At 38.0% G+C, this 27646-nt stretch overlaps 1 protein-coding gene across 1 annotated transcript; it reads left to right on the top strand.

The window, feature by feature from the left end:
- The first annotated feature begins 4792 nt into the window (after positions 1 to 4792).
- LOC131243390 (protein FMP32, mitochondrial-like) lies at positions 4793 to 27646 on the top strand. Its single transcript, XM_058242727.1, has 7 exons — positions 4793 to 5323; positions 5741 to 5872; positions 6111 to 6170; positions 26108 to 26184; positions 26306 to 26362; positions 27119 to 27185; positions 27275 to 27646. The coding sequence occupies exons 1-7, from the start codon at positions 5087 to 5089 to the stop codon at positions 27392 to 27394; spliced, it is 750 nt and encodes a 249-aa protein (XP_058098710.1). The 5' UTR covers positions 4793 to 5086; the 3' UTR covers positions 27395 to 27646.

Consider the following 27646-nt stretch of genomic DNA (forward strand, 5'->3'; position numbering starts at 1 on the left):
CTCTGTTGACTATTAAGGTCTTAGGTTTTTTGTTTTTTGTTTTTTTTTTTTTTTTTAATGAGAAAGAAGAGAAAGAAGAAGAATGAGAAGACAAATGCATGTTATCTTATTATTTGTTGTTTTTATTCTCATTCTCTTTTTTATTCTCTCTCTTTCGTTTTTCTTTAAGAAGATTAAGAATATTATTATTATTTTTTGCTTATTAGTTAAATTCTCTCTCTCTCTCTCTCTCTCTCTCTCTCTCTCTTCCAGAAAAAAGAGAGAATGAAAAGAAGAACGAAAAAAAGAAAGTGACTTATTTTACTTATTTGATATTTAAAGAAGAAGAAGAATAAGTTATTGAATGTAATTACTGGTATAGGGTTCTTACTCTTACTCTAGTGGTAGACTCTTAGGAGTTTCAACACGTGGTTGAGGGTTCGAGTACCCATAGGTGGTGAAATCCCACCATGGCGTGAGTGTGTGGTGGTGTGTGTGCGTGTGTAAAAAAAAAATGTAATTACCGGTATTTTTTTCTGATTTATTTGCCATTTTTTTCAAAAAGACAAAAAAGCGGAAAAAGAAAATGAAGAATGAGTACGAGAAGCATGGGCATTTTCATTTAGAACTTTAAAAAAAAAACATTAGACGTCTAAAAGAAAAAGATATTAAAAGGCTGCTCATTTACCTAATTTTGGCAGACCTTTGGTCTATTTTGTTTATAAAGTTTATTAAATACTTGACCCCATCAAAATTCAGGTTGGGTTAGGTTAGATTTAGTTTGGTTGGATTAGGTCAAGTTGATTGGATTCACACTTGTAGCTGGTAAATTAATACATAAAATAAAATATTTAACCATATCAAATTACATGATTAAAATAACACATGCAATACTTGAAATAACACCAGAAAAATAAAGTCCATAATTACCCCTTATAAAAATAAAATTAAAAAATGGATGAGATAGTTGACAGGTACATGACATGGTTAACCCCAATCTTAGGTGTTGGGTGGAGTGTGCTGTGGATGATTCCAGCCTTTCCAATATAATCATGGCCGATGAATGCTCAACAAAAAGCAAATGGACGAAATCAATAAGCATGCAATTCAAACTTGCATGAGCTCTATTTTCAATCTACATTTGCATTATGCATATTAATCATAACTCGCGTCTATATGCATATTATGTATAAGGTCGGAGTTTGGGTTGGGTCAAGATGTGGAAGGCCTCAACTAAGACTCAACCCAACCTAAGTCCGAGTTTAGGATTTTCGACTCAGGCTCAAAGGCATAATGTGGCTTTGGTGGATCCCTAATTAGAGTTGTACATGAGTCGAACCGAGTCGAGCTTGCCACAACTCGATTCAGCTTGGCCAATAGCTGACCCCAGCTTGAACTCGGCTCGGCTCGGTCAGTAGCTTGGGCCAATTCGAGTTTGTGTGACATTTTCTCAAACACATAGAGTGCACTTTTAATTTGTCGTAGTATGCAAAACAACAACAACAATTAACAGATATTTCATCAAACACTTGGTGAGCAGCATCAAAATCAAGATACGAGAGTAGTTTTATCATGTAAAGTTTTTTTTTTTTTTTTTCCAGTGATTTGCTTCGTATCCATACCTTCCTTGCCACCAGCTAATCCCATGGAGAATGTATAAACACGAAACAACACTTCGTTGAGTCATTTCATTAAACACTCAGTGAGTAGCGTTAGTATCAAAATAACCAAGTCACTGAACTGATTCGATCTAAGTCTGATTCGAGTTGAGGTTCGATTTGAGTTGATTCGAGCTCGGACAAGCTCAAACTTTGCTTGAAATTTTTTCAAGCTCCAAAAATCAGCTCAACTTGGCTCGAACTCATTTTCGAACCGAGTTGAATCGAGCTTTTTTGAGTCGAGTCGAGCGAGTTAACCGAGCTCACTCGGTTCGTGTACAGCTCTATCCCTAAGTATAGGCCAACCGGATGCATGTTCCGTAAATCCAAAGTGTTTATCCATTTTGAAAGTCCATTTTAGGGCATGATTCAAAACTGAAGCATATTCAAATCTCAGGTGAGCCGCACCACAGCAAGCTGTGGTTGTCCTTACCAAAAATGAAGCAGGATAGCTGCACCACAGCAAGCTGAAGCATTTTTAAATTTCAGGTGGCCTGCACCACAGAAAATTGTGGTTGACGTTAACAAAAATAAAGTATATTCAAATCTCAGGTGAACCGTACCACAGAAAACTATGGTTGACCTTATTAATGTGTTTGATAGCAAATAAACATTACAGTGGCTCTAAGAAGTTTTCAATGGTGAGTTTTCAATGACCATTGTTTTCTTTTGGCGTGGTCCACCTAAAATTTGAATCGGGAGCATACTACTGTGGGGTCCTATTGTGATTATGTCACACCATACATCCAAATTGAAAGCTCATTTTAGGACATGATCTAAAAAATAATCTGTTCCAAATACCAAGTCCCAAAGGGGCCATAGTACAGGAGCAATGGATCCATCTGATATTTGTGTGGTCTCTTTATCTAGGTATTTGTGTGACTTTATCAACATGTTGGATGACAAATAAACATTCCTGTGGAATCCCATAAGTTTAATGGTAGGGATTCAATCACGACTGTTTCTATGGTGTGGTCTACCTAAGATTTGACTCAGTTTCGTTTTTTGGTATCATGCCCTAAAATGAGGCTTCAAAATGGTTAGACGGTGCAGATTTAAGGCACATACATCACTATGAGCCTCACGATTCAGGGTCTCACCTAATCCGCTCCCATTCAGATCTGCTTCATTTTTTGGCCCATGCCTTAAAATGAGCTGTCAAAACTGATGAACGGCCTAGATTTAAGGCAAATATATCACAGTGGGCCCCACAATTAAAAATCCACCGATCTTGGTAGATCTCAATGGAACGTGGCTCAAAGTTCGGGTTGGGCCAATCAAACTCTGGTTGACCCAACCCAAGTCGCAACCCTAGCAGCACATGTAGATTACTGGTCTCAGGAGAGAAAATACAACGGTCTGTATTCAATTCAACCAGAAAGTGGCCAAAGATACGGTGATAAGATCACCCAATCTGAGGTCTCTTTGGTGCATGGGCCATCCACGGTGGGCACCACCTTAGCAATCATTCAGATCAATGAACCATAAGGCCTTTAGTTTTGGGTGGATCCAGACCATTGGTTCGGTGCCTCCGAGATCTACCCATCTATCTTAGACTTTTTTTTTTAAAAAAAAAAAAATTCCGTTGAACTAGAAATGTAGCTGTACTTTCCTTCTTAACCGTTGGAAGGGATAGTGTTTATTGTATTCTATTTTAGCTTATTATCACACGTTTAAGAATAGATGGCTGAGAAAATAAATCAGCAATGGTCCAGTCCACCTTTGACCGAAGAAAGGTGATGGCTAATAACTTAGGAATCATGGACGGTGGTGGCGTACAAATTAAAAAAAGCCGAGCATCTGGACGCGGCTTCGGTGTATCCCCACATCCACCGAGGTCGGTGGATACTTGACTGCGGGGCCACTGTGATGTATGTGACTTATATCCACGCCGTCCATCCGTTTTGAAACATTATGTTAGGATAATGTTAAAAAAATGAAGCAGATACAAATCTCATATGGACCACACCACATGAAAGAGTTTTGATTTAATGGCCACCATTAAAAACTTCTTGGGGGCCACTGGAATGTTTATTTACCATCCAAACTGTTGATAAGGTCACAGAGATATGAATGAAGTGACCACACAAATATCATCTTGATCGAAACCTTTTGTGTCCCAAAGAAGTTTTTAATGGTGAGTGTTCAATCAAAACTATTTACTATGGCGTGGTCCATCTGAGATATATATCTGTTCCATGTTCGGGCCCATGCCCTAAGATAATATGAAGAAACGGATGGACGGCGTGGATATAATAGAAATACATCAAAGTGGACCCACATTCGGGGATCCACCTACCCCAACTAAGCCGCGTGGAAGGATATTGCGTCCTTCCAGGAAATGCATGGTTTGTTATCGACACAGTACATGACACGCGAACCGAGGCTCTGATCAGTCTACGTGGCGTCTCATCTCTGACAAGTGTGGCCCATTTTTCAGAAATCCATGCCACTCTTCTGTCGTGTCCCACTCTGGATGGACCATTCCCAAAATTATACTTTCATAGAACACTCATAACCTTATAAATATGTCCTATAAATAGACGGTTAAGAAAATCCAACTGAATAAAATCCAACGGTTGGTGCCAAGGATCTTCCAATATCAGAAATCTTTCAGGACTAGATACCATCCACGGTGATCCACAGCAACACAATGGTCTGGATTACCGAACCATAGGCCCCACTTTTCAGAATTGAAAACCCGTATATACTGTCAAATCCTCGGGCCGCACAATATAAGGATGGGAAGGTATTTGATACTCCGTCTCCACAGACGATTGATACGCAGGCACTTAGAGATGACACATGTGGCATAAAATAACTCAAATTAAACCGTCTAAATTGTCGAATGTACTGTATATAACTTACAGTAAAAAATTCATACTGGGCTCAAGACTTCTAACCTCTGATCTTGGGCACTTCTTTTTTGAAATAAGACCCTTCCACATTTTCATTTTGAACCGTCCAATGAAAATCTATCAATCTAATATTGGAACCAGAAAAAAAAAATAAGTTTTAAATCAGCGATACATCTAAACCATCACCCATATTTTGGACAATTTATTTTGAAATTTACTAAAATTTCTTAGTAATTTCGAACTGCCTGTGTATCATCCATCAAACCATCCAGAGTATCGAAGTCCTTTTTAAAGAAATTCCTCGTGGTGGTTTTGGGCAAGCAACCGTATGCCGTGGGGTGAAGAAGAAGAAGAGAGGTCCTCTCCGTGTTAGAGCCGTTGAAATCCGCTCTGTATCTGTTCTCCGAGAGAGGGAGAGGTCCGTTATCAATTTCTTGCAACCCAAGCTTCCATAAAGAAGAGAGATTTCTCCCTATTTCTGGAGGGATTTTCTGGTCTTCGTTTTGAAAAATTTCGGAGCCGATTTCGAACATAGGATGCAGAAGATTAGTTAATTAGGGTATTTTTTTGGGGGAGATTTTCGTGCTGCAAATGGCTACATCGGTTAGTAGACGGGTTGCGATTTCGATGACACGATGGTCGGCATTGCGATGTAACAATGGCGGGTCGTCGTTGGCTGTTGTGGACAGAGTCGGGCTCGAATCGTCTTCTTCCATCTGCTTTTCGGGTTCGGGTTTCCGGCATCACAGCAGAACCGACTTCCGGCAGATTTCTCAGCTTGTGAAATCCAACGGAAAGCGTGCGTTTCTCGTCGATACGTTAGCGCTGGTATTCGATCTTTAAACCTCTCTCTCTCTCTCTCTCTCTCTCTCTCTCTTTAAATTCTTGATTGATATTATGATCAATGAATGGAGAATCAAGCTATTGCTCATGGTGTTTGTATGTGCGGGGCCCATGAGTCATTGATCTAGACCATTGATCTGATGGGCCGTCATGCCACGAAAATATCCCAGATTGGAAAATCCTAAGCGTTTGGCCATTTTGAAGTCGAATGTGGAATTTTTGTGTACTTCTTGTTTTTTTGGTTATCGTTGGCATCTATATTCTAACAATGTAAGGGTTAGGATTGTTCATACATATAGTGGACCATTTTATCGATGGTCTTAATTTCTGAACCATGTATACACAGTGGTTGTTGATTGGTTATGCTTGCTTGAGTTTGAATGAGATGGCCTTGGTTTCTAGGTCAGAAGGTTAGAAGCACAAGGCATACCGTCCAAACAAGCCGAGGCTATAACTGCAGCCATTACTGAAGTTTTAAATGATAGCTTGGAAAATTCAGCTCAGACGTTTGTATCGAGATCGGAGATGCAGAAGGTAAGCATTTCTTCCTCTTCTTTTTTGTTCATATCATTTGGAGGAAATTGATATGTTTCACTTTGTATGTGCAATATGCATGCTCTATAGGACATTTTTCGATGGCCATCATTATCCATTGACTGCATTCATAGAAACTTGTTTACAGAAAGTCAGATCATGTATGATCTTTTCACAGCTTCTTCCTATGTATAGAACTATCTTTCCCATTCTCTGATTGTACTTCTCATTGGTGTAGATTGAAATGACTCAAGACTCAAACCTCTCTAAGTTCAAATCTGAAGTAAAAGCCTCCCAGGTATTGTATCTCTTTTCTTCTTTTCTCATTTAGCATTCTTGATACATGATACATTGACCAGGGCTCAAGAAATTCTCTGAGATTGATATAATGCTATGGGGAACATCCATAACCTTCTAGCTTCCTCATGGATGTCTACCGTGTGATGAATGGTTTGTTTTCCATTTGTTTGGAGATTAAAAAAAAAGAGAGTAATCAAATTTATAAGATTGTTGAGGCATGAAATCTAGCATAATAAACACCCACCATGACACACTTTACAAAAAGAAAAAAACCCCATGACACCCACGTACTCACACTCATAGACATACACACAAAAGAAAAAATGGACATTTTGCCAATGAGGAAGCAACTCAAGGGTATGCCATGCCTTTGGTGAAACTTGTGCAATTTAGAGGCTGAAGGAAATATCATCATCATCATCATCTAAGCCTTATATCAATTAATTGGGGTCGGATACATGAATCTTGTTCTAGCATTCCCCTCTATGAAAGGCCATAACTTCGGTTAGACCATAGGTCATCAAGTTTTTTCTCACTACCTCCACCCATGTCTTTTTGGGCCTTCCCTTGCCCTTTTAGAGCCTTCAACTTGTACCTCCATTGCACATGACCAAACCATCTAAGTTTACTTTCCCTTATCTTATTACCTATTGTTGCAACTTGTACCTCCATTGCACATGACCAAACTATCTAAGTTTACTTTCCCTCATCTTTTAGAGCCTTGAATGCATTCATTTTTAATTCCATCATTCCTCCTCTTTCTACTTATCCATCCCAACATCCTCATTTCAGCTACACTCATCCTATGAATTGTATGACACTCATCCTAAAGGAAACACGTGGCAAGGAAGTTCTATTACCCAGCTCCAGGCCGGACATAAGTGCTGGAGGAAACAATTTAGAATGAAGAGATGCGGGTATTGTAGTGCGAACCTAAAGATCTGGCATGTGTGCTAAAGCCATGGGACTTCATCGCATGTGCATGGGGTATATACAGTGTGTTACCCTGCTACTAGGATTTTGCTTCTCCATGAAATGAGAGTTAATCAAGAAAAATACAATAGCATACAGTTGACTTAAGATCAGTAGGAGCACCTATCTGGTTGGCCTTGTTAGCAAAATGCTTGAAGTCTAATGTGGAAAAGAATAACAGTTCTTTGTGAATGTCTGGCACACATCAAAGAATATGTTGCACACCGGAGATGCAACTTTCAAGAATCAATTTTGAACTAAATGGCCTCGTTAACATGGATGAGAGATCGTCAAGTTTTTTTGGGTTGATCAATTTAACAACACTTCTCTACAAATTATGAAATAGGGGAAGAAAGTGGGTCTTCTATTTGAGTTGGGAATTCAAAATTGTGTTTAGGAGGAGGATGCTCTTTTGTTGTAAATTGAGCCCATACCAAGAAATCAATTGCAAATTTTTGCTTTAATTACCTTCCCTCCAAGAAAATACATGAGGCTTTTGGGCATGGTGTTAAAAATGGTTGCATTATGGCCATCATGTAACGATAATGGTGGTGCTTGTTATGCCAATGCATTCCATAATGGTAATGGTGATTGTAATGGCTTCTGCCGTCACCATTACGATATGGGTCATAATGGCTATTACGCTCTTAAAAAAAAATAAAAATAAATCTGTTTTGGCGTTGTAAGTTTTTTTTTTTTTTTTTTGGATTATTACAAGCCATTTTTTCTGTAACAGCCGTTATGGCTGTTTTGACCTAGTAAATAATGTCCGTTACGTAACCATTTTGGCATACCCTGTGTTATTTGATATGGGGCTGTAATGCTCAATTTGGAAAAAAAAAGTATGGGGCTGTGATGGACTCATATAGGCCTTTAACAGGCCACTACTGGGGAGATATGGGCTTATACATACTTTCGTTTGAGTTTTTTTGACCATTATGGCCCTTATTGTAACAGCTGGCTGTTACAGCCATTGTTACCATTTTTGAATCCCTTGTTTTTGGGGTCAGTCATGTGGAATTTAGTTTGTGCTCCCTGTCGGGTCCCTTCTTTGCCATCAACATATACAGACACACTGATTGTTCAGGTTGAAAAATGAGACAAATATTGAGTGGTCATTGAGCCTTGGACAAATTTCAGGTTGAAAATTATAGCACTAAATGTCAAGTTTCTTGCATGGTGCTTGCCTTAGACAATTACAATACGTCAACATTAGAAAACCCTCAAAGTTGGGGTTTGAGTCCATAGCTCAATGGTAGACAAATTTCTTTTCAACATTGAGGTCTTGGGTTTCAAGTTGAGCTTCATCATCATCTAAGGCTTATCCCAATTAATTGGGGTTGGCTACATGAATCTTGTTTCACGATTCCACTTGCCATAGCTTCAATTAGACCATAGGTCATCAAGTCTCTTTCTTACTACCTCCATTCACGTCCTTTGGGCCTTCTCCTTGTCCTTTTGGAGCCTTCAACTTGTACCAAGTCACTCCTAACTGGTGCGGTGCTTGGTCTCAACTACACATGACGAAACCATCTAAGTCTACTTCCCCTCATCTTATTACCTATCGGCAAGGTATTCAATAATGGTAATAGTGGCCGTAATGGTAGAATTTCTTTTAAAAGGAAAAAGTGTATCGGCCCGTTATGGGCTTGCATTGCTTCATTAATGGTAGAAATTGTATGGGCTCAATGCTGACCCCTTGGTGCAAGCCTATAATAATTGGAACTCACTTGTCTCTCCACTAGTGGTCCTCACATTTGCTATCAATCCCTATGCATATCCTTAATCATGTCATTAGATCCTCTTTAAACTCCTAACTCCTTTCCTTCCCAACACCCACCATATTAACTGTTTAAGGTCCCTATCGAGCTTGCATTTAAAAAAAAGGAAAGAAAGAGAAAAGAATCTCTCAAAGATTTTTAACTAGCTTTGGGGAATGTTTAATTATATTTAAGGAAGAACAAACACAATGAACACACACAATGGAGATAGTTACATGAATAAGTACTTGGCTAAAGTACAAGTGCTACGGTCAAGTACAAGTTTGCAGCTTTTGTGGTGTTGGGTTTGTATTCTTTCGCTTGTGCGCTTTTTTAATAAAATTATTGTTACCTCTCAAAAAAAAAAAAAAAAAGAAAAAAGAAAAGAAAAGAAGAAAAAAGAGAGACACCTGTAGACAATAAAAAGCTAAGCCGATTTTAGCTAAAAAGGCGATGAAGAGAATAACAAATTTCATTCGCATGATCAGTTGCTGATTTGATATCACTTGTACTCAATCTAAGAAGATGTTCAAAGCAAGTTTTTGAATATGGCGTCGGGGGGCATATAGGCTAGGCTAAAAAAATACGATATGGGGTGCATAAGACTTGTTTCAGACGAGCTTTTTGGCCTTAGAAATCTCAAAAATTATTGGAAAAATAGGGAAAAAAATGTAATACACTAAATTGATCATTTTCTTTGTGTTTTTAACATGTATTTGGTGTATTAGACCATTCTATGATAAGAGTGCTATCTGTCAGGTTGACCTACCGAAAGTCAACTAAATAGGCCCTAGTTAAACACAAGTCAAACATGATTTAGTTGATAAGGGCCCATTACATTGAAATACAACAAAAAGATTAGAAAGAAAACAAAAAACAGAGGTTTACCCATGTTTCCGAGTTTTTTTGAAAATGGTCTATATTCCATTTCGATTCATCAAATCCCATTCAAATATCATGTTTTGATCCTCAAAAGTCAGAATAGGCTTTGATGTAGTGATGCAACCAAATGACCTCACAAGCCGATTGATCATGATTTGAAGAAAAGGCCCACATCTCACGTGTGCACGGTTCAGATCTTGGCTAACTAGGAATTCTATTTATAGATTCGATAGTTTTTATTGCATATTGTAAGGATTGATTATTTCTTTTTGAAAGGTGAGAAACACATACTACCACCCCACGCATGCATGGGTTCTCGAACCCTTGATCTCAGATATGAGACACACGGTGTCTACCACTAAGCCAAGAGAAGAGACCCGTAAGGACTGATTATGAATAAGATAAGTTGAATGATGTTCTCTTTTATGAAAAATTTTCTTATTTTCTCTACGTTAGTTATTAAAGGGAGTGATCTCTAGTTCAAGACCAGAGGACTGTTCACGGTCTTGCATTTGTGATCTCTAGCATTTGGATAGAGGATTGTTGGGTCTTTTCTCACAATCTCTTTCTTCTTTTCTTTGATCTATTTGCTTCCCCTTTCGGGGTTTGCATTATATTGGTATCAGAGCCAGGTTTTGCTTTTGGGAAACTTAAAGAAAGTAATTTTCTCATCTCAATCCTCTACCCTTTCGTCTTTCCCCTTCCTCAATCCTTTATTTTTCATTTTCTTTTCCTTTTCCCTTTTCAAAATCACGAAACCCTAAACCATACCTTTTTCTTTTTTACCCCCCAAACCCTTCGAACCCTAACCCTACCAAAAAAAGAAAAAAAAAAAGAAAAAAAAAGAAATCCCTATTTATATTCTCTTCCAACCCTAGCATATCCTAATTCCATTACAATCAAGGTGTTCTGTAACGATAATGGTGCCGTAACGGCCACCCCCGTTACTACGATACGGGTCGTAACGGCCGTTACGGTCTCTCTCTCTCTCTCTCTCTCTCTCTCTCTCTCTTTTTAATTGAAAAAAAAAGCCCTGAAAAACCTGTATTTGCCCTGTAATGTTGATTAAAAAGTATAAAAAACCTGTATCTGCCCCATAACAGACAATTACAGGGCTGTTATGGCCTTTATAGTGGACGTAACGTACCGTTAACGGCAATTACGGGTCATTTTTTCCATAATGGCTGTTACAGCCATTACAATCCCATAACGTGTAACGGTTGCCACCGTTACCTTTACCTAATGGCCTTACGACCCCGTAACGGCCTTTACGGCACACCATGATTCCAATCCATCAATTCCTTGCCCTTTCTCTTTTCCTTACAAAAAAAAAAAATAAAAAAATAAAAAAATCCCAAATCCCATAACCCTCATAACCTTAGATCTAGAATCCAAGCCTATAGTTTAGCTCACATTCTTGTTTGAAGATGTCGTGAATAGAAAGATGTTCATACGCCTCGTACAATTATCCCCATCCAAATTGTCCTGCTCGTCCATATCTATCGCATCATTCTTATCCGGCTCATTCTGACTATCACGATCATCACCCCTATCATCTCAAGTCTCACCCATCTTCATATGGATCTTCTAGAGAATCCTTTTAATGACCCTCTAGATGTCATGAGCAACAACAACCACATGTCGGCTACTCAAAAGCATCCCATAGCACGGAAATATCATTGATGGCCAATAATGTTCAAGAGACACAGGAAGAAAGTTTGAAGGAAGTTAAGAAGGAGATTAGAGCATTCAAGGAAGATGTTGCAAAAGAATTCAAGGAACTCAAGGAGGTGGTGAGAGCATACTTTGAGCCCTTGATTGAACATGAAAAATGCTTTGGGTTTCAATCTATTTTATCCGAACTTCCTAGAGATGATGTGGTGATCCAAGAGGAATCCTTATTTGGATTGCTTGATGGATCCATGGATGGGGATGGATCAATGGCCAAATCAAAAGAAGTTCAAGTCAAGCCAAAAGATCAGTTGATGGATGACCCAATTGAAGAGACCGAAGGTTTAACATATATGCACGATCCAATGGTCGAAGAGATTAATGCTTTCATGACACCATAATGCTATCTCAATTTTAATCAAGGCTCACTGATCGAAAGCTGATTGTGACGAAGGGACCACAATTGACGTTTAGAATGTGGAGGACCAACAAGAAGCAAAAGAAAAGATGGTGTGTGTTTCAACACCATATTATGCACAAGCTACCCATCACGTGTGTAGGTGTCCACCATCAACTGCTAGCGAAGCTGAAGAACACACGCTACAAATGATGATCTTTGCAGGAGATTATGACTACTAATTTAAACTCGAGGATGGGTTTATTCGAAGCCATATGGAATTGATGCAACCAAATAGCCACACAAGCCGATTGATCAAGATTTGAAGAAAAGGCCCACATCTCACGCATGCACGCTCTACACGTATGTACAAGAAATTAACTAATTTCCCCTTTTCGCCCACCACTACTTTCCTTTTCTTTCAAATCTCTACATTAGGAAATTTCCTGTTTCTTTCATATCTTTATATTAGGCAAGAAGTAATTTTAGAGGATTGTTGAGCTTGCTCACAGTTTTGTATTTGTGATCTCTAGCATTCGGCTAGAGGATTGTTGGGTCTTTTCCCACAATCTCTTTCTTCTTTTCTTTGACTTATTTGCTTCCCCTTTCAGGGTTTGCATTATGTAGTCTAAAATGTGTTTCTAAGCTTCTTCAATGGTTGAAATGAAGAAGTGGAAAGACGAGAGAAAATTGAAAATAAAAGAAATTTTTAAATGGGTCTTTTATGGCCGTATCAGCTTGTATTGGCCTTGTATCTGCACCAATACAGCCATACCCTTTCCTTGTACTGGACATGTTCACCCCTGCAGGCGTAACAAGGAAGGCTGATACAACCATGTCATAATCGATATTCAAATCCATGGTTCAAGGCTATAAGAAAGTTCCACAAATGATGTTTGCATGTCTAAAACGGGAGTTTAGTGAGAAGGCACTTGCACAAGACAAGGTTAGCAACTACAACTAGTGAGTAGTGACAATGATGATGCATTGGGTGGTGATAGTAGAAGGCATGCAGGAGGCTACCATGAACAATGTAGATTTCAACTTTTTTTTTTTTGGAAGGCCATGCAAATTTATTATGGAATGACCATGGAGATTACGAAAGGGCTTGGATTAGTTTTAGTGAGTGATGCTCGTCACTCCCTCGAAAGCAACTTTGATTGCACAATCACTAATGCCTTTATGGATCATATAACATTTCTCTTCCAAAGTAAGAATAAGATTGCAATTTGTAGGTTCAACAATTTGTAGATTTCATGCATTTGGATGAGTTTCATTTTGTGGAAAACTCTTTTGGTGGGAGCCAAGTTACCCAAAAATGGGGAAGATGAAAATGAGGTGGGAAGCGTATGGTGCAAAGTTTCAAGTAAGACAACTTATTCAGTCGTACGTGTGTGTCTCTCAGATGAGAGTGCATTTTGTACTTCTCTCTCTCACCTATTGTAAACCCTAGCAGCCGCTCTCTCCACCACCCCAACTGGAAACGTATCTCCATCTCATCCATCTCTCTCCATCGCCACATGCTATTGTTATCTCTCCTTCTCTCCATTTCTCTCTATCAACCCTACCTGAAATAAATTGATTCGACTACTGCAATTTCTCCTCTGGAGCTTCTTGTCGTTTTTTTTCCCCCAATCTCAATTGCGGAGGGAATTAATTTTCATCAATTTACGTTGTTCTCATGTATATCTGAAAAAAAGCCAATTCTACTGAATGATGCTTTTGGATTGATTTGTTTCGATTTCTAAAAGCAGATTCCTTTGATTTGAGTGATTTAGATCACTTGGTTTTAAGCTCCCCCTTGTGGATAGACCTGATCTTGATCACGTAAACATTTCCCTATGGTCCAATGATGTTGATCATCTAAACATTGGCCTGTGGTCCAATGATCTGAACTGTTGATCTAATGGGTTATTTAGTTTTAGTGTTGATATATTGAACAGATCTTGTTTGTCAGCCTCTTCTCAGAGAATATCTCACAAGGGAGATGATCTTGTGCAACTTCTTATATTGTGGTGCTACTCACATTGACACATGGACAGTCTAATTTTTAATGTGGACTGTACATTTTGTGGGCATCATCTTAGACTGCCAACTTCGTGAATTCAGCCTACTTAGTTAATTACCTTAAGGATTATGATCTTTTGCTTTTAATTTCCTAGCTCTTGCTGCTATCTCAGCAGTCTTTCTTTGTATTTCCTTTTTCTTTTATATAATCCCGTTATCTTAAAAAAATAAATAAATGAATTCAGCCTACTTGAACAGAAATATGAGCGATATGATCCCTGATCTGCAAATGGTCAGTTATAAGTTATAACAAGAGAAAAAGCCTGTGTTTAAAACATCCATTCACAGAAAACTTTTGGGATGGTAAGGGACTTAGGGTGCATGTGTGGCCCACCTGATGGGTGGACCACTTAGATTTCAGAAAAGGGTATAATCACGTTGAGAACCACTTCTTTGTTGGTTTTAATGTCTTAAATGTGTTTCGCATCTTGCATGTGCACAAGCCAATCATCCATTTTTATGAGTTCCAGGTCATTGACATCCAAACACAAAATCTCAGGTTCCATGTAACTTTTGAGTAGTCATCCAAACAATATTAACCCAGCTTCCCAAGAGTCTTCCTCCATTAACCTGACTTAGTGTTCTGACTGCACTTGTAAGTAGTAAGTTGACTTCCTGGCATCCAAACAACACCTTAGTCTCCTGAACACAAGATTGGATCTTCACGACTCCTTTGATAACAGTTATATCAAGGTATGAACCTTGCACATGCTTCAATGTAATTTTTCCATAAGAGTCTTGGATTGACCTAGCACAACCTTTCTCTAAGTGCATAAGTGTGACTCCAACTGGGTCCTTTTCCTTGCAAGCGCTAGAGAAGGCCCAAATCATCTCACCTTCCTTGTCCTTGAAATTCCTCCAATACCTACTTGATCGGGTTGCGATGAGTAATGAGTGTGACAGTTCATTTCCTTCCTTGGAAAGCTTCGCTATAAATTTTACCATTCAAGAGGAAAAAAAAGATGTACTATAAATTTTAGTTACTTACAATTACTGTGTGCTTGATTGTAATTGACCTATGTAATAGTATATTACATTAGTGTTTTGTGCTCAATTGCCTGTCTCAAGCACAGATAAAGGAGGGTTGCGCCAAGTTGGTGGGTGGTGTCAAACTTATGCTACCATAACTTCCATCATGAATCTGAATAGAGTGGAACAGCAGGACATGTTTCATGTAGCCAATCCCAATTAGTTAGGATAAGGCTTAGATGATGACAATGATGATGATGATGATGGGTGCTTATGGAGTTTGAAACCCTGGCAATTATGAGTTTCAAGTGTTGGGTAAGGGGAACCCTTATCCAAGTCTCTAAACATTGGATTCAAGTACTCTAGTTTTTTGAAGGATCCAAAAATCGAAGTTTATTAATTATACAATTTTGCATATATGATTATCAAATTTATAAAGACTTGAAATCTTTAAAAAAAAGACTCGACATTCTTGACCATGGATATTCTATTTTCTGAATATCGAGATTGAGAATAAGTCATGAGTGAAGGGGATTCTGTTTTTGCAAATTTCTTTGTGAAAATGTGAAGCTCTTGATTCAAACCATGTTACATGAGTGTATGAGCATGACCCTGTCAAGATTATCTCATGTGTCTGACAAGATAGGGCCTGGATTTGTTAAGGCAGAAGTGCGAATAGGCTTTCACAAACTAGGTAAAAAAGTGAGCCCTAGTTGGAAGAATCTAGCTTTGGAGTTTTGATACTGTCACTCTATTTTTCTCTCTTGCTTTGTCTCCCCCCTCCTTCGTCTCCCTCACTCATGATTCCAAAACCTTCTTGATAAAAGGAGGGTTCAATGAGTATAAAAGCCCCTTAATCGAGGGACCTTTTGGTAGGCTCCCAATGCGTTTGGAGTGATGGAATCATGGAAGCCCTCTATACTGGGGTTTCAACTATTGATGAAATCCCCTGTTTCATATTCCCAAAGTTGTTGCAATAGAGACAGCAAGATTGGGCAGTGGGCTGTGATGGTGGTATTGGTGATGACAGGTAATAGTGGCTACTAGCAATAATTGAGTAGGTGGGAGACGTTTTTGGTTGCACAAGAACAGTGATAATAATCATGGCGGTCATAGGGCAGATGGTTGAAAACAACATGTCAGGAGATGGGTAACGAACACTCATGATTGTGGCGGCAGCAACAATGATGATGATAATCATGGAAATCATAGAGCAGATGGTTGAAATTTAAAGGGGATAAAGCAACAAATGCTGGAAATACAACCAAGACATGCTGTTGAATAGGTATTTAACTAAATAATCATCCATTGTTTCATAGATATGGACTGTAGGCCTTTGTATAGGCCATGAACCATCCTTTAGAACATTCCAGATCTTTTCCACCATGAGATATTTCCCCTTCCACCTGGATAGTCTGTCTCCAGTCTTTCTGGTATAAGGTCCTAGAAGGACACCACTTTAGCATTATCCCCAAGTGGATGTTCCATATAGGTGCATGGAAGATTGGACTTTTTAGTCCCATCCACTCTGCAAACTCACTCATTGTCTTGTTGCAACCCTTAGTTGCATAGAAGAAGACTTGCAGAAAATCTATGTAACATATATGAATTGGAGATGAAATATCACTAATTTTGGATTCCCAACACCTAAGCCTCAGATAAGATCGATATTAGAGGCCGTGAATAAGCCAAGAACAACTCTTTGCCCCCTATGAAAAGAGGAAGATTTATAATGGGTTATTCTGCCAGAGACCTCTCAAACTAGAGAAGAAGCCTACCAGGGATCCATTGATTAAAATAGAGAACAATGCTGAAGAAATGCATTAATCCGACTGATCCATTTTGAACAAAAAATCATTCTATCTAGCAAATGAAGCAACTCTCAATCGACATGATCATATACTTTTTCCACATCGACTTTGAACTCAACTACTATTTCCACCACCACTACTCTTGAACCAATACATTCCTTTGTTGCAAGAATACCATCAGGAATCTGTCACTTCCAATCCAAGATTTTCAATAATGGTAATGGTGCCCATAACGGGCACTGCTGTTACCGTTACGGGTAACGACCATTATGGCCCCCGTAACGGTCAAATTTTTGTGTGCTAAAAAAAATCTGAAAAAATATGGGAAAATCCCATTTAATTAGAGGATTGCAATATGTATTCTTTTTTGATTTTTAACATGTTTATGATGGCTCAACGGTCTACTCTTTGGTAAGAATGCTATCTCAGGTTTGATAGTCTTCAATTGGTTGTAAAATTAATATATTTGATTTTCTAAATACATTTTATCAATGATACTGTATAAATAAAGATAATATTAGTATTAATTAGACAATTGCTGGATTATATTCAATTCATGAATGTAAATAGAAAAAAATAAGAAATATTATTATAATGTGATGTGATTATCCCAAATGTAATTATCCTTCAGATGAAATGAAATCAGTTTATATATATATATTTTTAAATATGTTCGATTTTCAATTTACATAAATGGGACTCAGAGTTCCTTATATATATATATATAAATGTGATAATTTACAGAATTACAGATATAGTACACCGTTTGTGTGAATCACACAGTCATGGACTTACAGGCTTACATTACTTGCATACATACCAATAATAATCTAATCACCACCAGAAAGAAAACCTTGCTCCCTGTGGTTGATCAACCTCTGTGTCGTCGTTGTCATCATCTTGATGCGGCTGTAGCTGTGTAGGAGCTACATATCCATGGTAACAACCAAGACCAGATCTTAGGGGGGAGACTGTATCAAGGAATCCCGAGGATGACTGACTACGATCCTCACTACCACTAGGCATTTGTTGTGTGTACTCTGGGCAAGAGTAAGTGCTAGATGACGACCCATGTTCACCATATCCATAAATATAACCCCGCTCCTGGCCTTGGTATTGCTCATACTGGGACTGTGAGTGAGATTGGGACGATGTTGAGCTTGGAATTGGATGATCCAGATATCTGTATCCCATATATTGATCGTATGCTCGAACAGGACTAGTCCAATATGAATGACTCGCAATAGGATTTGTATATCCATATGACTCATCATATTCATATCCATAAGTAGTAGCTGTCTGATGTTCTCCAGCTCCATCTCCTGCTATGCCTGTGCCATTAGTGCCAACCTCTCCTTGATGCACCCCTTGTGCTCTTGGCTGGTCATATAGTGACTTAGTGCACTGGTACGTCCGGCCTCTAGTCCGTCGATGTTGATCGACCTCATTATGTGCAGACGATTGTGTGGTGGCAACACCAATAGTAGGACCAATAGCATCATCATCATCATTGTCGCCACTGTCATCCGTGTTGGTTTCTTCATTGTCGCCGCTGCTTATCTTCTCTTGAGGAGGTGGAGGAGACCTCTCTGGATCCAAGATAGATGCACGACTCTGTTCTTGTGCTACACATATTTCCGGATCATTGATCTCGATTTCTTCACTGTCATCTTCTACCTGTTTCTCTCTTACATCTAACCAAGGTAGTAGTGGGTCATCCTCATCATAAATGTGGTCTAAGTTTATTGGATAGAAGTCGCACTCTTCAACTAAATTCGCCACATGCCTTGAATTACGCAATCGCAACTTCATGTTGTAATGCATATAAACGAGCCGGTCCAATATCCTAATATGTATTCTATTTCTATTCTTTGTATGAATGAGCGCAAAACAATTCCATTTTCTCTCGCAGGTAGAGGAAGTTGTCTGGCTCAGAACTTTGATTGCAATTGACTTGAGAGTTGGTGCAGTCTCCCCATAATGCATCCACCAATCAGCTGTATAGGGGAAAAAAAAAAAAAAAAAACTTACATTGATTAGTTTGTAAACTATTAGGCTCTAATCTTAGAATGTATAATTTGTAGAATAATGCCAATATTAATAATAGCTCTAACCAATAAAAATATAACATGTCAATTTATTACCTAGAGTAGTCTGAAAGATTGCCTTTTGTGCAATGGCGTTGGAGAAACTACCCTATCGTAGTGTATATATTTCCAACTGTGTTGTGAACGATACATAATACATTACAAAGTTAAATACTTTAAACTTTAAAGTACAAAGATAATAAAATTAAAGACTAATAAGTAAAAGACTAAAGAGTAAAGACTTTCATAGCCACAGGTGTACTTCCTTTAACGCCCTTATTTGCCAATCTAAGTCGGGCTCTAATCCTTTTATCACATTCTTAAACCTGAGATGAACCTCCCCATCCTCAGTGTATGATTGAGCATATCTGTATCTTGGATTTAAAATGTATCCTACATTGTAAATTTGCAATAATGAAGTTAGATTTATTAACTTATTTAATGGGTCAAAGATGAGAAGAATAAGTGCATAACAAAGAGTTTACCTGCTGCATGAAGATGATGATGAAGCTGCTTTTTCCAACGCTTGTCGATCATCTTCCAGTAAATCATATAGTTTTTACAATCCTGCTGGATAGTAAGCTTCGCCTTATCCATGGCGTCGTAGAGGAAGCCCATAGTAGGTACTTCGTCCGATTTGACAAGATGAATGATTCTTATCAATGGTTCTATCACCTTGAGGATGTTTGCAACTTTTTTCCAGTAGTTGTTATCCCTTATAGTTGCCACAACATTGACCCGTGTCCCCGATGTCTTCTTGCTGCATTTTGTATTGAGCCAATCTTGTGAAGCAAACATTTCGGACAACTCTCCCCGATGCTCATATAATCTTTGAAGGGCTATAAAGTTTGTCGCGAATCTTGTTGGTGCAGGCCTAAGAAGCTCTCTCCCTCTTGTGTACTTCCTTATCATGGCAATGAGTAGGTTGTGGTTGTATAGGAATGTTGTTACTTCCTTTCCCCTTTCAACCAATGTTACGACACTCCTCTTTCCAATATCTTCTAATATGAGGTCAATGCAGTGCGCGACACATGGTGACCAGAACAAATTTGGTCTCTTCATCATCAATTTGCTTCCCGCTGCCTTGTTTGCTTCATTGTTGGTCACAATTTGTACTACATTTGCCTTTCCAATCTCATCCACCATCTTATCCATAAGGATGAATATATAATTTGCATCCTTGATTTCAGTCAATGCATCAATCGATTTATGGAATATTGTACCGAAGTGACAATACACCATGAAATTGACCATGCCACGTTTGGCTGTTCCACTCCAACCATCACACATAATGGTGCATCTTCTTGTTTGCCATATGGGTCTAAAGGTGTTGACATATGCTTTCACATCTTCATATTTTGCATCCGTCTACTTCCCCCTAATTTCATGAGTTGTGGGAGCCTTCACTCCTTCGCTTGCCTCCATTGCTGCATCAATCACCACTTGCCCGTATGGGGAGTTGGCAACATTTGGAGATATGTTGCCATGTATAAATAGCTCGGCCGCTGCCCTCCCAAGCTTCTCTACTGTAGTTCTCGTCCACATTTGTTTGATTTTTTTCTTCCTCTATTTTGTCATTTCCTTCCTAAAGAGAATTGGATCACATGACGGCCTTTTGGGCTCTACAACATCATCCACAGAAACATGTCGTGATTCCTTTTGGCTAAATGCATGCTTTAAATCACTAAACACACCCCCACTTCCACCACCCCTCACACTCGCACTCTCACTGCCACTCCTACTCCCTCCCCCTACATCACGTACAGACCCCCTATCACCAAACATGCATGGACGCTGCTCATCTTCATGAACTCAGCGTATGCTCTCTCTCCTTGCTAATGTGACCTCCTGATGAGAATCATCATCAGACTGAACAATATCATATGGACTAACACCCATGTAGTCAGGTCCTAGTCCAAACACCTATTGTCGGGCCGCATCAAGAGCATTCTTTTTTTTTGTTTCACCTCTTGTAAATTGTGCTGCATCAATAACATTTCTTTTGGTACACCAAGGCACCCCGCAACTTGTCCTTTTTGATGTGCCAAATGTTGCTTCACTCATGTGATTCCTCTAGTTATTACTCGGCCATAGTAGTTGCACTTCATGGTGTGCCTACCCCATTTACTCTCTCACAATGCTGCCATCCAATATCATCACCTTTCGTGTTGGCCAGCCCCTCCCGCCATCTTCTAAAAAATTTAAAATTTAAAATTACAAGACTTAAACTAATGCTCAACCTACAACTACAAGTTACCCTTACAAGTTACAACTTTTACAAGTACGACTCCAAGTTCCAACTTACAACTCACAACTCCAAATCCAATCTAAATTGCAAATGAACAAGTTACAAACTTAGAATTTAAAATACAATTCTAGATGCCCATTCCTACACAAGAAATTGAAATTATAAAAAAAAGAGATAAAAATAAAAGAATGCAGTAAATACTATACACACACATATATATATATAGAGTCATGCTCCCTTGCGCACCTACACACGTGCGCACTTTGCACACGTGTCATGGGTGTCTAATCTGAACGGTCCATGTGATGCGGAATCCCATGAAACCCCATGTGACAAATTTTCACCCTGATCTAAAATTCTGGTGGGCCATAGCAAAGAGAAATGCAAATCAAGGGAGGAAACTGTTTTCATTTTTAATGGCCCATAAAAGTTTTAGATCAAAGTAAAACTTGGTCCCGGGGGGTTTCACGAGGTGCTGCTTCACATGAACGGTTCAGATTTTGGATCCACATCACGTATGATGGGTTCTCAAAAAAGTTTGTATGTAGTACGTACGAACTGGTTCGCAGGTGAGCATTTCCGTGTGTGTGTGTGTGTGTGTGTGTGTGTGTATTTTGAAAGAAGCATACAAACATCATTCAAATCTAATATTGCATTCTAAATTTCTATTTTTCCATGCAATTCTAGCTACCCATTCAAATCAGAAAAAAAATAACCAACTTTTTCTAATTTTTCATAAATCACCAATAAATGTTGCGAAGATACAAATAAATAAATAAATAAATGCAAAATGCATACAAACATCATATCTATTATTGCATTCTAACATTCCATGCATTTCTAACCTTAACCCTTTAAAATTAGCTTTTAAAAAAAACCAAAATTTTCTAATTTTTTGCATTTTTCATAAATCGCCAATAAATGTGCGAAAATACAAAAAAATAATTTTCTTTTTGAAAAAAGCATACAAACATCAGATCTATTATTGCATTCTATCATTCCATGCGTTTCTAACCTTAACCATTTAAAATCTGCAAAAAAAAACCAACTTCACAAATGCCTATGCGAATATATATATATATATATATATATATATATATATATATATATATATATATATATAAACATCATATCTATTATTGCCATCTAACATTCCATGCATTTCTAACCTTAACCTTGTAAAATCCTCGAGAAAAAAACCAAAATTTTCTAATCGTTTGCATTTTTCATAAATCACTAATAAATGTGCAAAAATACAAAAAATTTGAAAAAAGCATACAAACATCAGATCTATTATTGCATTCTAAAATTCCTTTCAAATTAGCAAAAAAAAAAAAAACATATTTTTCTAATTTTTTCCTAAATCGCCAATAAATGGTGAGAAAATGCCAAAAAAAAAAGCAAGAAAAATTCATAAATTTCAGCAACACCATGCTGATTAGGTGTTTCATCGCTTGTTTTCATCAATTTTAGCAAGAAATTAGAAGAAAAGCATCTACTAAACTTTATTTCGAAAATCCCCAAAATGGCCGACTACTCACTTGAGCTTCGATTTGTCGAAACTTATTTGATTTGAAGTTTTAATCTTTAAAAGTATGGTAAAATCACCTGAAATCAATATAGAATCTACTTGAGAACAAAGAAAATCAAAGAGAAGTGTAAAAAATCAACAAATGTTGCCCCTAAAAAACGAAAGAGCCGTTTTTTGACTGTTATGGGTCCTGTTTTCAGCCTAGCCCGTTTTTGACCCTGTAATGCATAACAGCTTGTGCCATTATTGTTACGTCACGGGCGTTACGCCCGTAACATAACCGTAACGCTCGTTACGTAACCGTTTTTGAATACCTTGGTCACTTCTTAACAAAAGCTTCTTAAGATGAAGATCAAGATATTTCGTATCGGTAATGGTGGCTGTAACGATCACCACCATTACCGATATGTGTATCGGCCGATATGGGGGCGTAACAACCGTTACGAACCCCACAACGATTGAAAATTTTCTTTTGCCAGAAAAATTCTGAAAAAAATATTTAAAGAGTCCAGAATAATGTAAATATTCCAAATATGTATTCATTTTCTATTTTGAACATGTTTATGGTAGTGTAATGGTCAACTCTTTGGTGAGAGTGTTGTATCGGGCTCTCTAGTGAATTTGTGAATATGAATATGTCTCTAATGTTTACATGTCATAATCAAGCGTTATAACTAGAAACTAGGAAAAAGGCATAAATACTAATTTTTTTTAATTTTTTGAAATACAGCCCTTGGAGTTTCTATTCGCTCAAATCATGTAAGAGTGGTCGAAATCTATTGTAAAATAATATAAGATAGTTTTTTGAACGAGAAACGTGAAAAAATGAGAAGAAAAATGGATTTATATAGGAAAAAAGTGGTCGTTTTTAGACTGTTACGGGATAACAGTCATTATGCCCTGTAACGGCCTTTATGGCCACCATAACGGCTGATACGGTCCCAAAAAACCAACTGCCCCGTTTTACCCCTGTATCGTGTAATGGTCATGACCGTTACCTATGTGTATCGGCCTTTATGGGCGTATCGTAACGGATACGGAACACCTATTGAAGATACAATGTACCCCCATCACATCTTTGAGCCTTACAACCAAGACCTTCACAAGAATTTTGTAGACACCGCTCACAAGGTTGATTGGCCAAAAATCTTTTATTTCTAAAACCTCTTCAATTTTGGAACAATAAATGTAGCATTCAGCCCTTTGGTCATCACTGATCTCTCATAAAACTCATTCATAAAACACATAATATCTTCTTTCAATACCTCCCATCATGATTGAAAAGAAGGTTATAGAAAAGACATCAGGCCCAGGCACTTTATCCTTATGCATGTCCTCGACAATTTTCTTGACTTCTTCCTCTTCAAATCTTCTTTTGAGCCAATCTACTTTATTTGCAAGAATGCCTTTGAAGTCAGCCCAACTAGCATTGGCCTCACAATATGCTCTTTGGAGTAATGCTTGAAGTAGTAAATCTATAATCAGCTCCTGAATTTCATCCGGGCTTTAATGAGTTCGTTGTGAACATGCAACATGTGAATATAATTCATTCCGCGTCAAACATCTTCCATTCTATGATAAAAACTGCATTTATGTTTGCAAGTCCTGATCTCGCTTAAGATTTCATTTTTCTTCTTCTCATTAGACCCCAACTTATCTCTACTCCAATTTCTCAGCGTAGCCTTGATCATTTGAAGTTTTTTCAATACATCGAAGTTAACCCATCCCTCAACCGTACATATTGACCATGCTGCAATCATACACGCCCACCATGCTTCAATCATCTGAACAGAACGTGCTTAAATTTTTTTATTTTATTTTATTTTATTATTTTTTAATGCTAAAAACAACATCAAATTGGTCCTGTGGGTCCCCCAATCAATCCAACTGCTGAAATAGTCCAGAATCCTGTTAGGACCATTGATTGAGTTATGATCTTTGATCAGATCAATATGGAACCTCAAAGTTGTCTAGATCTTCAATCCAGCATTTAGACGGTCCATATATCAAATTTGATAGTTGGATTTGTTAGATTTTTAAGGAATATTGAATGGGCTTGATGTACAATCTGATGGCCCAATCTTTGATTATCCAGCAATAGGGCCACTTTGTGGTCTCTCGTTGAATGATCAGACGATCCCGCATCACCTTGCTTGAAAGCTTGTAGTTGCTCATGTGGAGATGTTATGCATGAGTGGATGACTGATCTTGGGAGTAATATAACTGGAGATTTAAAGGTTTTGCATCATAGAAACATTATATTGAGTATATATGGGCCTGCATATATCAAACTTCAAGTTGGCGAGCTCTCATATAGATGATTAGTTGTAAAGATTTCCTGTATGAAATCTTGGACTAAGATTCGTGAATCCTTCTCTTGTTGAATGCATTTACATTAACTTCAACTTCTCTATAAAATCTGTTGTTTCCAATATGGCAATCTATTATAACCCTTTTCAAACGCTGACTCCCACGTCAAGTATACTTACTGAGAGCAGAGTAGGTTTTGTACTTGCTTGGCACCTAATTCTCATGGTACGAGGAATGATATTTAATATTTTAGTAATTTTATTGTTGTAAACCTGGAATGTGTTTTTATTAAATTGTTTATTTATTATTAAGTTTATTTATTTTTTCTAATATAAAATATTTAAGGGTAAGCTATATCTGAATTAGATTCCAGATCCATACATTTATCACATGGGTATGTGAGGGAATTGAAGGATCTGGGTATTATTTGCCACTACTATGCCATTCCTTTTTTTCTTTTTCTTTTTCTGAAATGTGCCACTAATAGCCATTCGACACCCCCACACACACCCCATACAAAGAAGACCACTACTACGATTTTTTGTACAGAGACTGAGTACATTACATTTAGCACAATATTGTCATGAGACATACGCCTGCTCCAAATAGTTGGGAGAGGGCTATGACGATGGTATGGAGGTTCAGTCCAGTTACATGACAACTGAGTTTACGTCCTCCCAAATCAGCAACCATACCTTCTTAAGTACCCCCGCCCCCACCCCACCCCCAAAAAAAAAAAAAAAAAAATGGATGCTTATCTGAAGCGCCATCTGTTTGGAGCAGTTAGGAAAGTGGTAACAACATTAGGCACAATGTCATTTTTCTCCACAAATCAACATCCACTATGCTTCTGTTGGAACTAGAATATAGCAAATGTAGATTTGATCAGAAAATCTTGCTGCTTTTGGACTCCAAGCACACCCTACTTAGAGTGACTTTGACTTCCAGTTAAGCATTATCCATACTTAAAATAAATTATCTATTCCTCTCAAATATTTCAGATTTTTACAAAATATAATCGCGTTTGTTCCTGAAAAATTGTATGAATGCTTATTTCCATACATTTTTCAAAATTTACTATGATTAGTTGGCCCAAGAAAAGTTCTTGTTTTTTTTCATGTAAACTGGCTACTTTAGGCATTAAATGCACTTGTCTTGAAAATGTATGTGAAAAGTTGTGATATGGCAAAGTAGCCGCTTACCATTTTAAGTTACGTATTCTTGATGCAGGAGCACCATTTTTCGGTGTTACAACGTGAGACTGAAAAACTCCGAACTGATATTGAAAGGATGCGCAGTGAGTTGAGGTCTGTGTTTTATAATAGTAACAAATGACAGTGATTCTCAATAATCCGCATGATTTTGATGCCTTATTTTCCAAACCTTCAGAGTGAAAACTTAATTTCTTTTTTTTTTTTCTTGACATAGGTATGAGATTGACAAAGTTACGGCCGGACAGCGTTTGGATCTAAACCTTGAAAGAGGGTAAGACAAACTACGATCTATTGACTTGTCATCTTTTCTAGGTTTTAGTTTGCATGGCTTGGCTTTTGCTCTGCTGTCTCAATCAGACACCTCCATCCTTTTGCTTCTTGCTAGCAATTTATGAAGCACGGTTATGTTGCTCAATCATTTATTGCATGCTTCTTTGGGTCGGTTAAATTCAAAATGGTTGTGGGAACTAAAAGGACAAAAATAAGAGAGTTTTGTCTATCCTATGAATTTAATGAATAGATGGGGCTGCTTTTTCACTATGCGATCTTCATGGTGGGGCCAACCTATTGGAAGGGTTGATTTCACATGCACTTAACAGGTTGGAAGTTCTCTGCTGGGTGGACCGGACCATGTGGTCCAACCTGTTGGACTTGAGACCTGCAATTTAATTCTCTTCATAAGATCAAAAATTGTCCAAAGGCGAATTGACTCACCTGAGTTGACCAGGTTCATCTTGATATTGCCCCAAGTTGCCTGCTTGAAACATTTATATTTTCTGGATGAGTCACATGAGTCTAGGTTGTTTTTGGTCGAGGTGAAGCAAGCTTTAATTGGTCCCTTTGTGAGTTGTATTCCAAATCTGAGTTTTAATTCCTAGGCATGCTTGGAGTATGAAACATGTCAATGTAATATAAATATGATGACTTTACTGGCATGGAAGCTTCCTTAGTACCTATCTGATAGTTAACAGTGCAAGATCTGTGTTTTGCCACTATTCCACTTCAACACTATAATTGATGGGTGCAGGCGGATAAGGGACGAACTAGCCAATCAGAATGCAGAAACCTCCAACCTCACCAACAAGCTCGATAGGGTGAGGGTTAAGATGTCTGGGAAAAGCTTATAATTTTGCAATTGGTTATGCACCAGCACCATCTAATCTGTGCGCATTCTTATTTACAGGAAATTCATTCGTTGCGGGCCCAACTGGAAGCAGCAAAGTATGACGTGATTAAATACTGCATAGGTACCCTTGTCTCCATCTCTGCCGTCGGTCTTGCTATAATCCGCATTCTAATGTAAAAGCATTTTTTTTTAAAAAAAACTCGGGAAAGTAAAAGGAGAGCGACAGAAAGGAATTCATTTATTTTCATTTTTCCACTGAGGTACTGATGCCGAAAAGTCGTAAAAAAAGGTGGCATTTATCACCATGGTTGGACATCGTGCCTCAAGGAAGCATTGCAATCAATGGACGTAATCTTTTGTATGGACTGTGTTGTCCCAGTTGCTTTTGTATTTATTTACTAACTATTTATCAGTTCATTCACTTTTGTA

This window comes from Magnolia sinica, chromosome 4, assembly GCF_029962835.1.
Source record: "Magnolia sinica isolate HGM2019 chromosome 4, MsV1, whole genome shotgun sequence".
In the NCBI taxonomy this organism is placed as follows: domain Eukaryota; kingdom Viridiplantae; phylum Streptophyta; class Magnoliopsida; order Magnoliales; family Magnoliaceae; genus Magnolia; species Magnolia sinica.